Consider the following 12888-nt stretch of genomic DNA (forward strand, 5'->3'; position numbering starts at 1 on the left):
ATTAGTTTTGTGCAACTTTGTGTTCAGCACCACAAGGATTAGTACATTAAAAATACATAGACTTGAAAGAGATGGTTTCACAGGAGAAGTGCTTCAGGGTTTGCTTCCATTAAGTCAATGGGAACGTTGCCATTTGCTGCAATGAAAAGAGGACCAAGTCCTTACCTGACTGTCTTAAAATGTTACAAAGCAGCAGGCTCTAATCAGTGACTGAGACCTTCAGGCCTGTCCTGAAGTCGCTTGTTCACCACCTCCTGTTATTTTCCATGGAGGATTCTGAGTATCTTTGCAAGGTCAGGTCAGGAGCTTTTCAAGGTTCATCCTTTCCTGGTGTTAATTCTGGTGCCTCGAGCAAATGAATGAACTGATTTTCTCTTTCCTCTCCTACCTGGTTTCTCCACTTGCATTTTATTCTCAAACCTGTGACTCCACTGGTGCTAGTGAATGTCAGACAGACTTCCTAAGAATAGGAGGTAAAATAATGAGCACTGTGAAGTTTGGTACAAGCCACATGCCCAGCTTCCTCTCACATTTTTGTATCTGTCTCCAGCCCTGTTTCTTCATTCTATTCAAATGCATTCACAGCTTTTACTTCTTTCATGATATTTGGCCATGATAGTGCTCTAGCATCCCTTTTAACACATGACTCTTTCATAGGCTTCAGCGCTTGGTTTCAAACCCATTCCTGTTCCCCATCTTGCAGCATACAGCTCCTCGGTCTAACTCCAAAATTCACATACCCATCTCCTCCTAATAGATGTAAACCTTATGCTTTGAACCTCCCCTCCTGCCTCTGATCCTTCCCATAGTTTCTCACCCTTGTTACCCTTCATGCCTTCTTTGCTCTGTGTTGATGAATATTTACTCTCAATGGGAAAGAAAACCTTAGTTGCAGATGCATGAAACACCAGGGAAGTTTTGAAGAATCAGTGAACCAAGCCTTCATCCTTGTCCAGAGGGAATGTGATGTCTTCTCACTTTTTGAAATAAGAGAGGCAGCCTTTTTGAGGGCCCAGATGGACTTAGAAGTGTAAGAGCTTATGACACATGTTGCACTGAATGCTAGGAGTGCAAGACTGATGAAAAAGCTATTATAATCTATCATCCCTGCATTTTCAAGTCTTGTTTTACTGGATGTGTAAGTCCAGAAGAAGGTAAGAAGCAAGAAGAGCAACACCACACACGATTTTCATGCTTCCAGCATATCTGACCCATGTTTACATATCTCCAGACAAAAACATAAGAACTCTTGTCCATCCAAAGACTAGTATCTAGACCAGCCCAAGAATGGGCTAAGAAGCATCATGTACACAACATCAATGCAATGACTGTATTGCTTGGTGTATGATCAGTTCTTTCTTGACTGCAGGATAGGAGAGATTAGTTAGTATTTAATTACAAGTCCAGATACTAAAAAAGGCAAAGGGAGGAAAGGGTTAGTGAAATGGCCTATTTTATTTTTCAGTAGCTCTCTTTAAACATCCCTAAGGATTTCTTACCTCCCATTAAAATTTTAACTGAAAATGCTGATTGTGAGGAATCCAGTAGTGATACAGGCAGAGAAAAGTAGACTGTTAAATACTTTTGCTGCAGTAAATCTCCAGGCACTTCAAAGCTGGTAGGGCATGGGGAGGAGAAAGGGTGGATGAAACAGGGGCTGCATACTTTAATAGGATGATTAAAAATCCTGTACCAAGACTCAGCAAATACAAGATATATATATTTTAAAATGTTTTATTTCTTCGTTCTTGCAAGTTGTACTGTTTACTGTTCCTGTCTACATGAAAACAAAAAGTTCCCCAATTCCTGCAGAGCCCTTCTTAGTCTGCCTTCTTCTTTCCCTCTAAGCTTTTGAATAAACTGCTCAGCTGAATAACTAGCAATACTCCCCTTCCCTTTCCTCCCAGCCTAGCACTCTTTCCCTCTCCGGCATTTTTTTTAGTGCTCTTTTTCATTCTCTCTGCTGACTCCATTTGCGTATGAAGATGAGGGGTCCAAAGCCACTTAAGAACCTGATCTGCCCACATTCCTGCATTCAAGGCTGAGTGTTTGCTTTCTTTTTTTCTTCCTTTTCATTGAAAAAGAATATCCACCTAAGAGGATTAGAAATTAGTCTGAGCAGATAGAAATGAGTCTGAGCAGAACATGTACCCACAAAGCTAGAACAGTTTTAGGGAGACTTAGGGAAATCTCTGAAATAGAAGTCATAGATGTGGAACAGATATCCCCCATTCAAAGCATTTGCATGCATGTGGAAGGAAGCAGGTAGAGCTTATGGAGATCTGATCCTGAAAATGACTGAGAGTTTGATAGCCCTCCCCTCCTTAGCCAGAAATTGAGATATGTGCTTTGCCTGTTTGTTTGTTTGGGCCCATCTCCAAGGCTTCAGATAGTTAGGTGAATGGTGCCCTTCCAGAAAGTAACAACTATTTTCTTGTGGCACTGGTGTAACTGAATGCAAGGACTGAACCAGGACCAGCAGTAAATTAACCAGAAAGTGGCAAGTAGAGAAAGACAAGGAAATAATTTGATTAATAAGATTGAGATTCATCACTATATATGCCAGCCATTTGATTTTTCTCACTGCCCATTAACATACAGGAGAAAGTGGCAGCTGCCAGGTTAGTACAGGACAGCATAAAAGAGTAACCAATTCAATTTTGCAGGGCACAAAGACTATGTATTTCCTTTTTCTTTGTGTAAGAGCAGTTCATGTCCATAGCATTTCCCATTACAGAGTAAGAAAGCATTCAACAGACTCTTCAGACAAGTTACTGTGCCAAGTAACAAAACAAGTTACAACTTTCCTGATGTAGTAACATGTTTGTAATGAAAGTGAAGGGAAATATATTACCAAGCCACCAGTGTTCACCAACTGTGGATAAATAGAGTATCTGCTATGAAGAAACCCCTTTGCTCCCAACTGGATGTTCTCAGGGACGAAAGGCTCCACTCTTCACAGCATACCTCCACATTGGAAGGCAGATACAAGAAGCTGTTCCTTCTGGGAACTTGAGAATGAAACTATTTAGGTGGAACTTAGATGATTTATATTTGTCAGAACAATAGAGCCAACAGTCCCAATAATGAGAAAAGCATCATGGGGTTTTAATGGTCATGAACAGGTATAACCCCCATGGTGTATGTTAGACAAAAAATACCTTCAATATCCATACTCAGAGAATTTAGTGTGACTCCTCTTATGCCTGATCAGGATTAATTCTCCAATCCAAGAAAATTAAAAGAAATGCATGCAAAAAAAAACTACCTCTCTGGTAGCAGCTGCTCCCTTTCACTCTGTATCACCCCAGAGCCTTTCCTCAGGTATGATCTTCCACATATTCTCTGACACAGAACTACATTAACAGGATCCAGCCCTGCTGCCTGGAGGCCCAAATGGCATGAAAGATTGTATTCATGTGCACAGTGCTCAGCCCATGTTCATAACCCACAAGCTGCTCTAGTGGCTGACCATATGAGAAACCTGTTCTACTAGCATGCAACCCTACACTCCTCTCTGGCTCCTGACTTTACTGGTATCATAGAGGCTGTATTGTATAGAGAACATGAATTCAGGACAATGAAGAAGTAGTTATTGACCATGGTAGGTCCCAGAAATAGATGTGTAACAGCCTGTTCGCACAGTGCATTCAGCATCTTCATTTCCAGGTACCAGTTGTAAGAAGGATCTGAAGGTACTTAGAAGCTTGTAAGCACAAGCCACAAACCACACAGGCAGATGGCAATACTCATGTCAGCTGTACCTCATTTTTCAAATGCCTGAAACACTTGGGTGCTTTAAGCTTCAGTGATGAAAGGTGAGCAAGGAGATGCTCAGAAAGAAATAAAATGTAAGCAAAGAAAACCTAATATCTGGTGTATCCATCCAGAGAACTTAGTGAGGCTGCAAAGCAAAGCATCAGCTGGTGACCACATTAAATGCCCCACGTTTGTAACAGCAGCAGTAAGATGGGATTTGCCTATATCCAGCATTACATTCATTGACATTTCAGTGTGGAGTGGCCAAGTGACTCCAAGTAATATACTGAACTATTTCAGCCACATGGTACTGTGTCCTCCTGCTAGGTGAGACAGCAGTGCTCCCCCACTCAGGAGAAAACCAGGACCTTCCCCCTAGGTGCTTTATGCTCCCAGTCTTTTTATTTCTGCAGGTGTCCCATCCTAAACACTCTTCCTCTTCCTGCTCATTGTCTTCATTCCCCACACACCCCCACGCACGTGGCTCTGGATCTCCTCATCATGTTCTTCTCGTTAAAAACCCCATTGTTCATTTGTTTGTTTGTTCTCTCTCTTTCTCTCCTCTTTCTCTCTTTCCCTCTCGTTTTTTGTTTTGGTTTTTTTTCTTTCTTCTTCCTTTCTTTCTTTCTTTTTTTGTCTCCTCTGTTTTGTGTACCCAGGCAGCCCATTGAGTAACTTCTTTGACGTAATTAAACAACTTTTTTCAGACGAGAAGAACGGGCAGGTGAGCCATCCCCCCGGCACGCCAACCAAGCATAGCGCAAACAGCAAGCGGAGCGATTCCGGTTCTAATGACTATGGGTCTAGAGGAGACAATAAGTACCCTGCTGGCAAAGACAAGGCAAAGATGGTCTCATCAGTCGGCCTACAAGACCAACCTTAAATAAACACATAAAAAATTAAATAATTTAGGAAAAAACAAAAAGCAAGAAAGAATGAAAGAATATTCCTTAGCAAGCTAGCCTCTAAACTAGAAGGATGTATATACCTTGCCACAACAGTACAAAACTGTCTATAGACAAATTTTGTATGAAGGAATGACTGTATATATATACATATATATATTTATATATGATATATAATATATATCTCAGAAACAAACACAAAAACAAACGAATGAAAGAATGAAAAGAAAGAAAAGAAAAGGTAGCACAGATGACAAACCCAGTTCACCAGATCTTGGGTTGTGGTTTTTCGATTGGGTTTTTTCCTCCCTTTTTTTGAATGTTTTGCTTTTTTTCTCCTTCCTGATTTTTTGGGTTTTTTTATTATTTTTTTCTTTTGTTTTCTTTTGTTTTGTTTCTTGTTCTGTTCATGCTCTCTCTGTGTTTCTGACGACACCACTTGTTTCCGCTCTGCTACCAGGAATTATCCCGAAAAGTTAACATGTCAGCCACGGCTTCACCTTCTGTGCTCTGCGGACACTTGTTGACGGAAGGCAACCGATGTAGACTGTCCAAGGACCAGTCCTGTTTGAGGTTCCCAGCCTCCCCTCTCCCTTCAGGAAGTGGGTTTCTCCCCCACTTCTCCCCAGACACCTCCCCAGTGCACGCCTGGTTTTTCTTCCCCCCCTCTCTTTTTCTTTTTTGGTGCTCCACAAGAGAGATCTGCTCAGTTATGGGATTGCAGAGTCTGGGCTGAAAAGGGGTTGCAAATTGTTGGGAGTGAAACCTTTTCCCTCGGCAACTTCTGTCCATGCAGCTGAACACAGCCCGGAGGGGAGGGTGTGGGGAAGGAGATGGTTGTAGTGGGAGCACAATGTTTCATGAATCCAGAGCGCATTCTCATCAGAAACCAGCCAGGAGCAACTCAGAAATAAGCGTTGAACCAAGACAGTATTGGGGAGCTTCATCACAGGATTTTCTTAACCTTCTTTTTCTCCCTGCCACCTTTTCCTTTTCTTTTGCCCCTTTTTTTTTATATATACATGTATATATGTGTGTATATTTATACATAAATATGCACACATACATATATATATATATACCAAACGATTGGTTTTTTTATACTGTATTGTTTTGCTTTTTGACCTGCTGGAAGGGGAAAGGAGTAAACTTAGGAGGGAGAGGGGTTCAATGAATAAACACATACAAACAAAACATTAAAACTTAGGGAAAAGGCAACTTCTGGTAGCAAAGAAGAGGGACAAGACTCTGCCAAGGACTGTCTCTCCTGCCACCAAGCACAGTTGCCACTGCTGCTACTGCTGCTCCTCCTTCAACACCTTCCTTCCCACTGTCAACTCCCTGCCACTGTGCCACCGCGCTGGGACCTTCTTCAACCAGCTGGATCCTCCACCACACCCTGCATTTAGAGGCAATTGTTGTGTTGCTAGTGCTGCATTGATATCAGTATTATTATTTCTTTAAGTTACCAGTTTCATTTGTTGGCTTGGGTGATTTTTTCTTAAAAAAAAAAGAAAAAAAGGAAAAAGAAAAAAAGAAGACGAAGAGGAAGAAGAAAAGAGACTTCTCTTGGGTTTTATTTCCTCTGTGTGTGTGTGTGTGTGTGCACATCACTGGCACTTAGTTCATCAGAGCAAGACAAGGTGGAGTCAGGGCAATGGGAGACTTAATCACAAAGCTACTGTAAACTTTAAAAATTACTGCAAGATATTTTTATAAAGTTTTGTTTGGGTTTGATTTAGTTTTGTTTTGGTTTGTTGGTTTTTGTTGGGTTGTGTTTTTTTTGAAGGGGAGGAGGGTGGGATTGGGTGGATGGGGACCTTTTTTTTTTGTGTTTCAGTTCTTAGGTTTTGGTTATTTATATATATATATATATTTAAAAAATAAGCTGTTAGATATATCTTCTGTTTAATAACTGTGTAGATGAAACACTGATTCTTATTTATTTTGGGGAGGAGGTAGAAAAAAGACACAGAAACCCCGTAAGTGTTATCTTGTGACTTTGAGAAAGAAGAATCGCTGCCTTTTTTCCTCCTCCTCAAGAGTTATGATGTGACCAAGTGTAACTTATTCTGGCCCAAGCTCAAAGGTTAAATAACAAAACCAACGTGGTTTTACGCGTGGAAGACAAAACACAGTGAGAAGTACTTCTTGACTGAGATTTTAAGAATGTAGGCTTAGCATTAGTGTTCAGCTCTTTTATGACCTTCGATTGCTGCTCGTTGGGTTCCTATGGGTGTATGTTGTATCGCAAGATTATTTTTTTTTAATGATACTGTTGGATGAGTTCTTTTCGTTGTTGTTGTCGTTGTTGTTTTTTTTTAATCATTTTTCCCCTTCTTGGACCAGTTTTACTTGTACATAGGTTTGAAGATTAAAAAGAATTTTTAAAGACACAACTGGGGCAAAGACCTTTGACTTCTGCCCCATTTCCCCATTCCCCCAAATGGGAGGGATTTATTTTATTTTATTGGTTTATTTATTTATTTATTTTCCCTATTCTTAAAACTTTTCTCTCTCGTATTGCTGTGTGCATGTCAGACACCTGGGGGTGATGGCTGGGGAGGGGGGGAGGCAAGGGTGCAGGAGAGGGGGGCAGTTTTAATTGCATGACATTGCTGTAAATTAGTCTCTTTTGCTTTCGTTGTCTTTCCTGCCTCCGCCCTCTCTCTACTTCTCCTCCGAGCTCCCCTCCCATCACCCCCATCCTTCTTTTCCCTCTTTTCTCCTCCCTTGTGTATAGATTTTGATGCTTCTGTTATATTGTACCTCTACAAAAGGCTGGGATTTCAATACAAAATAATAATAATTTAAAAATACCTATATCAGCAAAACCCATGTGGTACAAGCAGGAAGGGGATTACTTACACAAGATATAAGAATAAATGAAAGCAATACCTCTTGTTATCCTTCCTATTTTGTACTTTGAAGACACACGCGCGCACACACACATATACAGACACAAACTGACATTATTTAATGGTTTAAAATGGACAAAAAAATCTGATGTATCCCTTGTTAAATAACTGTGAGCAACTTTAGTTCAAAAACCAATAAATTCATTCAGTAAAGATATTAGATGTTGAGTGTCCTGTTTATGTCCATGTAAACAAACTTCTCGCCAGTGCCAGACCCAGTAAGTACCGTATGGCAGCTTTCTACATCAGAGGAGCTGAAGATGGCCAGCACGTAAGGCAACATCCTCCCAGCCGTGGCATTAACATCATCCCGCAGCACGCGCTCCACCCTCACAGCACAGACGCTGCTACGTATGGGCAAAAAAGCACAACAGCTCAACCATGTAGGCCTGGGCTTTTACAGCGATGATGTGTTGGAAAAGGTTAATCCAAGTTACAGAGCTAACACCCCCCCCCCCCCCAAGATCTGATCTGTACTGAAAGCTTGCTGCTTGTGATCATTCTTGTCTCTTAACCTGAGCTTCTCACATTGCGTCCAGGTTTAGCATAGGAAGGATTTTCCCACCCTCCCTGCCTGCAGTGCTCTCAGTCACATGCATTTGAAAAAGCTTATCAGGTATGTCCCTGGCTTGTGTTGGGTATGGGGTTTTCTTTTTGGTTTGGCTGCTGTCTTGTCACACACCTCTCACCTTTTCGGTCTTCACCTTTACGATGGTTTTGTAACTCCTTCTACCACAGCAACCTGGTGGTTCACCTCTTGGGCTCAGAGGTTGGGCTAGTGCATGCCCAAAAGTAACCCAGGCCTGTGGGGTGCTTCCCCACGCAGCTGGGATGAATATGGCATGCCCAAGCCCATAGCAAGGATAGAAAGGCTCTGCATAGGGATCTGAACAGGCTGAATCAATGAGCCTTTGCCAGTGGTGCTTGATGGAAAAGGACCTGGGGCCTCTGACTGACGGCCGCTGAACGTGAGCCAGCTTGTGTCCAGGCAGCCAAGGACAACAGCATCCTGGCCTGTATCAGAAGCAGCACAGCCGGCAGGGCCAGGACAGTGATCATCCCCCTGTACTCAGCACTGGTGAGGTCACACCTCAAATCCTGTGCTCAGTTCCAGGTCCTTCACTGCAAGAGAGACATGGAGGTGCTGGAGCGGGTCCAGAAAAGGGCAATGGAGCTGGTGAAGGGTCTGGAGAATAAATCTTATGAGGAGCAGCTGAGGGAGCTGGGGGTGTTTAGTCTGGAGAAGAGGAGGCTCCGGGGGGACCTTACTGCTCTCTATAACTACCTGAAAGGAGGTTGCACTGAGGTGGGGGTCAGTCTCTTCTCCCAGGTTACAAGCAATAGGATAAGAAGTAACAACCTCAAGTTGTGCCAGTGGAGGTTTAGATTGGATATTAGGATACATTTCTTCAGCAAGAGGCTGGTCAGGCATTGGCACAGGCTGCCCAGGGCAGTGGTGGAGTCTCCATCCCTGGAAGTGTTCACAAACAGTGTAGATGAGGCCCTCAGTGACATGGGTTAGTGGTGGCCTTGGCAGTGCTGGGGAACAGTCGGACTTGATGATCCTAAAGGTCTTTTCCAACCCAAGCCCACAGCACCCTCTCGGCTCACTGCCCCGCGCCCACCGCAGCACCCCTCAGCCCTGACCCGCGGGGGCAGCGAGAGGCATGCGCCATGAGGGGAAGAAGCGTGCAGGGCCGTTGGTGGCTGGCCGGTGGCAGAGGAAGGCGGCAGCTCCCGGGCACTGACACGGCCTAGCCCTGCCCGCTGGAGGGATGGCAGCAGAGCAGAGTAGGTAGGGCCCGTGTGATGGCTGCCCCTGGGCAAAGGGTAGGGGCTTCTCAGTGAGGCGCCTTCTGGAAGGTTCCATGGTGCTGCCCCGGCCGCGGGAGGGCTACCAGGATGCGAGGGAGCCCAGGCCTTGAAGTCTCCCACAGGCAAGGTCCCGCGGTGCCGCCCCAGTTGCCACCCTTCAACCTCCTCAGTGACACTTCCCACAGAGGAATGCTTCAGTCTCTGGAGCTCTGTGCTGGAGCTGTGCAGATGTTGACAGAGCCCTGCAGCTTGCCAGGCAGAGGTCGTGACAGAGCAGGTGCCTCAGGAGGACATCCCTGCTGCAGTAAGGTCTCATCAGGTTGCCAGACTTGCAGCTGTGGCAGAGGTTGTGGTTCTGGTGGGCTGTGTCTCTGGGGTTGTTCATCTTATGACCTGCTGCAGTGGTGGGGTGTGAAGGTTTGCATGCACATGGCATCCCTGTGGATGCTGGAGGGGCAAAGAGGGACAGGAGAGCAATCACTTCTGTGTCATGCATTTTATTAACACAGAATATGCTCTGGAGCCTAATACAGGGGAGTGGGATGTAACAGCAGTGTGACGGCAGTTGTATGCTGCTTCTATAGCTGTTTCTCCCTATGTTTTCAGAAACACTCATAACCTCGTATGATCTTTTTATATCCCCAGCAGTAGTCACAGTTGGGGTTCCCTGTATTTCCTAATTATGGTCTTCAAGAGCTATGAGAAGAAAACAATGAGTTTTCAAAATGAAGGCCCTCATGCTTAGCACCTACCACACTTATTCTGCCTTTTGGCCATGTTACAACACAGTCTCTAGCTACGTGATGTTACAATATCATTTGTAGTGCATAGGAGAGACTTCTGAGTGAATTGAGTTTATGTTTGAACTGTTCTCTGCAAAACACTGTGTTTCATCCCTTAAATCCAAAGGCAAGTAATGTCTGCAACAGAGACTTTTGCTATGCCTCTGTGGTTGAGGTAGTTGGATTATCTCTGCTGTCAGGTGGTGGCTATTATCCTCATCTACACCCCCTACCAGGTGATGACTGCTCAGATACTATCACATCTGTCCTTCATTTGCTGTGGTTCTGAGCTCTGCATGCTCTCTGGTTCTCTTGGAGAGCCAAGCCCCTTGGACTCAGTACCTAAAACACTTACTGCAATGAATCTAAGGTTCATTGATTCTGGGTAAAACAGCACAGCATGTGACCTTCCAAGTGTAAATTGAAGACAAGTGGGTAAGACTTTACTTGGCATTTTCTGCTTGTGCACATGCGGATATTAGCTTTGTTTAGATGCATGCATACATGAAAAATGTATTTGTGCTCAAGGTGAACTGTTATTAATTGAGCCAGTACCTGACATGTGCTATATAAGCAATATATTGTATATATGCATCAAATGAGCAGCTGAGCCCATAGTCATGAAAGTAATTCTCATTGCCACATGTCAGTGTGCAGTGTGTCTGGGGGCTGAGAAAGAAGTCAGTTGTTTTTGAGAGCACTAATGCATACTGTCTAAACCTTGCAAGCAGCGCATGAAAATTGCCTCAGTAGTCAGGTTGTCTTTAATGCAAGCAGTCTGACACAAATGGCTGAGCTATAATGGTTCACTCTAGGCACAAGCAAAGACAGCAAAACCTGGGGAAAGCCTGAAGGTAGTGCTAATTCTGGTGCCTACTTTTACGAGATATTTTTTTATTGCTGATTTGACAGTGCAGACCAAACAGGTTTGGGCATTTTCTTAAATACTTAAATACTGGAAGTCTGCAGAACTGGTCCTCCTATTTTTGCTTCAATTCACAATTGTATGTGAGCTGGTGATACAAGGACAGAATGGTTTGGTAAGGAGCAGATACAGCTCTGAGTTTCTTATTATAGAAGGCAACAGGGAAGGGAGCAAGGCACTTGTTTAAAGACTGGAAAGTATCTTAGCTCTTTGTTGTACCCTTTAATCTTCTTATTTTATTTAAAACCACTTCAACAGCTGCAGCTGCCGTTTAATTTGGAGAATAAAACCCTAGCAGTTCAACTGTCTGGGGATACTTGAGGCCATAAGTGGAAGGGAAACCCACATTGAGGGCAAGTCCTTTCTTCTTCTAAATTCACAACTTATTGTGGGGTTATTTTTAGTGCTGTTAATCTCACTGAGTGCTGCTGTGAGAAACTCTGCCAGGCAGGCTGGCAGGCTTTGAAGGGCTTGAGAAATGGGATTTCCTGTTCCACTGGCTCAGAGCTGACTTTTGCCATTGTCAGGAGCTATTATCGCCTTCTCGCAGCCAAAGCAGATAACACAGCTTCAAGGTCAGGGAAGACACCAGCTTTCATCAGTGTTATTAGCAGAAGAGTCTGCTTGCAGTCAGGGCAAGTGTTTCTGTAGTGAGTGTTTCAGGGCAAATGTTTCTGATGTAGTCAGGAACCTCTGCCTAGGCAGAGGGGTCTGCAGGTGTATCACAGAACCACACCAGCAGCTGAGGTTGGAAGGGACCTCTAGACACCTGCTTGAAACAGATTGCTCACTACTCTGTTCAGTTAGTTTCTCAGTGTCTCTGGGGTGAACACTACACAACCTCTCTGGATAGTCCATTCCTAAAACAGCTGCTAGGGAGAGAAGTTTATTTCTCAGCTTCACACTGACCTGCTCTTTGTTGAGGCTTTTATGCTTCTGCTGAGCATTATCTCTTGTACCTGAGACTAGCAGGTAGCTCTGATCCAGCCCTAGTAGTGTAGCACATTCTCTCCATGCTGTGCAGAATAAAAGGAAAACTGGCCGGTCTAGTGAAGTAGTAATCCTTGGTATAGGAAGCATTTCTAGCTAGAACTGTCAGAAAAAGCAGCTGTGTTTACCATTAATCTCATGTACTCTCGAAAAGTATTCAGGTTGAGACAGTGGCTTTAAATTGCAGTGTCTCTTCTAGATAGTTCCCTTTGCAGAACATCCTGTTCTTGAAGTAAAATCAGGTTTCAGGTGGATGAAACTACGATGAAACAAGGCACTCCTGACTCAACAGCAGTGTGTGAATGCTGGAGTTACCTGGAATTAGATTCCAGTATTATGCTGTTTGTGACAATTGGTTTGGTCAAGTCTTGTTATTTCTGTAACTGAATAGTGGAATAGCAATTTCTTTACTGTCTGAAACAAATTCCTTCCATGATTCTGATACAGTTTATTGAATCATGCTGTTAGCAATTAGGTACAAGAATGCATTAGGGAATGTATTGAAGCTACATACATTAGGGATGCTTTGAGGATATGTGAAAAGCCATTTTTAGGACTGTGATGGAATCCTGACTGGGACTTCACATAACTTTATGGGAATGCTCATGAGCTCAAATTCGTATAGGGTTTCTAATCTATATACTCTTGTGCATAAATGCAGCGTAGGAAGTTGTTTCTCGTTGCCCAAGAGCCTTCAGCTTTAGCTCTGAGTCACACAATGAGAGCAGAAATGGGCATAGACTAGGTAGAGCATGTGTTCACAGAGGGACTTAATAAAAAAATTCTGGTCCCAG

At 43.6% G+C, this 12888-nt stretch overlaps 1 protein-coding gene across 3 annotated transcripts in view; it reads left to right on the top strand.

The window, feature by feature from the left end:
- Window positions 1-4984, top strand: part of BRSK2 (BR serine/threonine kinase 2) — a 317883-nt gene extending 312899 nt beyond the window's left edge. For 2 of the 3 annotated variants that reach the window (XM_005149209.3, XM_005149210.3), the window contains one exon: window positions 4467-4984. In XM_005149209.3, the coding sequence (XP_005149266.1) occupies window positions 4467-4642 (176 nt within the window). In that variant the 3' untranslated portion in view covers window positions 4643-4984. Of the gene's footprint in view, window positions 1-4418 lie in introns of all 3 variants that reach the window. The other variant, XM_005149208.4, reaches the window with a different exon arrangement.
- Window positions 4985-12888: the final 7904 nt, after the last annotated feature.

The sequence above is a fragment of the Melopsittacus undulatus genome, chromosome 4 (assembly GCF_012275295.1).
Source record: "Melopsittacus undulatus isolate bMelUnd1 chromosome 4, bMelUnd1.mat.Z, whole genome shotgun sequence".
Lineage (NCBI taxonomy): Eukaryota > Metazoa > Chordata > Aves > Psittaciformes > Psittaculidae > Melopsittacus > Melopsittacus undulatus.